General features: G+C 40.7%; 1 protein-coding gene across 1 annotated transcript in view; it reads right to left on the bottom strand.

Moving 5' to 3' along the window:
• Nucleotides 1-1,838, bottom strand: part of LOC138050843 (uncharacterized) — a 3,604-nt gene extending 1,766 nt beyond the window's left edge. Inside the window, exons 1-2 of the mRNA XM_068897115.1 lie at nt 1,337-1,838; nt 1-901 (exon numbers count right to left, since the gene is read on the bottom strand). The exon at nt 1-901 is cut by the window's left edge and continues 1,766 nt beyond it. Coding sequence (XP_068753216.1) covers nt 1-901; nt 1,337-1,838 — 1,403 coding nt within the window. The remainder of the gene's footprint in view (nt 902-1,336) is intronic.
• Between the last annotated feature and the right edge of the window lie 662 nt (nt 1,839-2,500).

The raw sequence follows: 2,500 nt of genomic DNA, 5'->3' as shown, positions 1-2,500 counted from the left end.
GTTAGGAAATCAGGTGTGGCATGCAGGAATGGATATTGCTTGTTAATAAACAGTCCACATCTTAATACTTGAAAGTTAACATGTCTTTTCTCCATATGTGTTTTGTATGCCTTAATAGCATATTCTTCATATTTGCAGCCATGTCTAATTGCCTTGCTGTTCACTTTATACAGATGTGGGTAACAAACAGACTTTATTAGTGACTGTGAAGGTTGTGCTATATTGCTGTGATAGACAGCACCACTTACAGAGGCTCCGTTTCTTCCTGCTCGATGTCTAAAGAATCCTGGGCCCTTCGCTTGTTCTCTTGTGTCCTGTTCAACTACTTTAATGTCCTCATCAGACAACATAATCTTGACACCTACACACTTCTGTAACAATTCTGGATAATCAAGTTCTAAATTGTTCAGGTCATAAAGATCTGATAGGACTGGCACATTCCGACTTTTAACAACAAACTGCTCAGCATATGGGTCCATTACACTAAGCACCACAGGTTTTATTTCACACAGATTAAGTGCAGCCAGAAATTTGTTCATTTCCTCTGTTGAAGCCAGCTGCGAAGGAATAGCAGTTTGTGCGTGACAATTTGGTTGACTTTCGCGAGAAGCCGCTTTGTTTTGATCGAGGGAGTCAATTTTAATGTCAAGGTTTTCTTTGAGCTTTTTCGCAGAGGTAAAGTCAATATCCCTAACTCTCTCATAGGTTACCTCATTCACGTAAGTTGGCAGGAGCCATGAGCATTTCACTTCTGTGCATGCCATCTTTCCATTGATTCGTGCCCAGCATTCGATGTACATCATGGCGCTGGCGACATGCGAGCATGATTCGCCTAGCCCAGCTTTACAACCTGAACAGTGAGCAGAAATTATTGCACCTTCACTCTCAGTTATAATCCATACATTAGAGACTTTTAGATCCACGTTTGCGGCTAACCTCAAACTGCTGGAAGTCACATGACTAGCGCTTGCCGTCACGTTCGAGCGTAAGTTTTGACGTTTTCAACGGCGGAAGGTAGGTTTTCACGTAAGTAAGTTACCTCAGCTCTTTATGGCATGGAAGTTACATTATCCCACGTATGAACGGGGCAGATATAAAAAGCAACTTTTTATCTTTCATTCCATGTGAATTAAACAATCAAAAGAGCCGTGGTTTTATTTATTTCGTTGACTAAAACATCAACGCTGAGAATCGAGGAAATTCAATATGGCGGCCTCCGCAGCTTTGCACTTGTTTACTTAAATCTAAATGCACGAACTATCACAACTTCTAACGTCAAACCGCAAATCTAAAACCTCAGTTTGCGGTTAGCCGTAAACGTGCATCTAAAGGTCTCTATTCACGAGTGGATCGTTCATCCGCTGCGAATGTCGCACTTTAGCTGCAACAACGTACTTTCCGGAAATGATCTTTCCACCCACCGAAGCCACAAACCTTGACACAACTTGATTACAAGCTTCTAGACTCCTATAATTCTTGAACTGGTCGTTCGTGTAGTAGCTTGTCTGAAGAACTAGGTAACCAAATAAATCGGACTGTTCGATTGATGGCAAACATTCCGGATTGAACTCCTCATATGGGATAATGAAAGGGTCAATACCCACAACCGAAATTTTCTTTAGGTATCGCAGCTTTACATGGCTTTCCAAGGCCGTGGCATACTCTGAAAGCACAGGAATCTTGCTGCTAAACTTCTTTATTTCTTCTTCCTCAATTTTCGGGGATAAATCCATACCAAATCCGCAAAACAGCTCAAAAAACGCGAGAACTACCCAGAGAAGGCTTACATTTCCATATAATTTCACACTTCGAGGGGCACAAATATGGCGAACGTCCATATTTGGAAAGTACTGTGACGTCACGTGAAAACCGAGAATAGAGAAGTATTTTCGTCCTCGTCCGCTTGAAAAGTGCGGACCTTCGTGGAAACAACCAGCGATTAAATTTCAGGGGCACCCAACGTCAACTTTCGGAAAATATCTGTTCGGAAGACGATTTGAGATTTAGAATTTTCGGAACATTTGTTGTAAAATTTCTTGCTTGCTTGCCTCTCCTAGGATTTTCGAACATCTGAAAAATGGTATAATTGCCCATTTTTAACGGATTTTTACCCTAAAAAGGTCACCTAGAATTTTCGGGGGCCTTTTTTCTTGCTGAAATTTTCGAAAAGGTAAGTTTTGATCCCTATAGTTTTCGGATAACTAGACTTTCAGCTAGGAAATCCGAATAGATGAAAAATTTTTAGGGGATAAAAATATGGCTATATCTACTGTTTAAATAGTAAAATACGTTTAACAATGCTATGTTTAAGTGGTTTTGAACTACATTCTCGTTGGGTGCCCCTGAAATTTTGCAAAAAACACACTCCAGAAGATGAGCACGACGGCAATGGAGAGATATTATACAAAACACCAACCAAATGAAGATGACGCCTGCTTAAAACTGCGTTGCTATGCTCGAGAAAGGTTCTTTTTCGGTAAAAACCTTTCATTCCTTCAAC

The sequence above is a fragment of the Montipora capricornis genome, chromosome 6 (genome assembly GCF_036669925.1).
Source record: "Montipora capricornis isolate CH-2021 chromosome 6, ASM3666992v2, whole genome shotgun sequence".
NCBI classification, from domain to species: Eukaryota; Metazoa; Cnidaria; class Anthozoa; order Scleractinia; family Acroporidae; genus Montipora; species Montipora capricornis.
The sequence above is the reverse complement of the archived record's forward strand: the minus strand, read 5'-3'. Positions and strand labels throughout refer to the sequence as shown.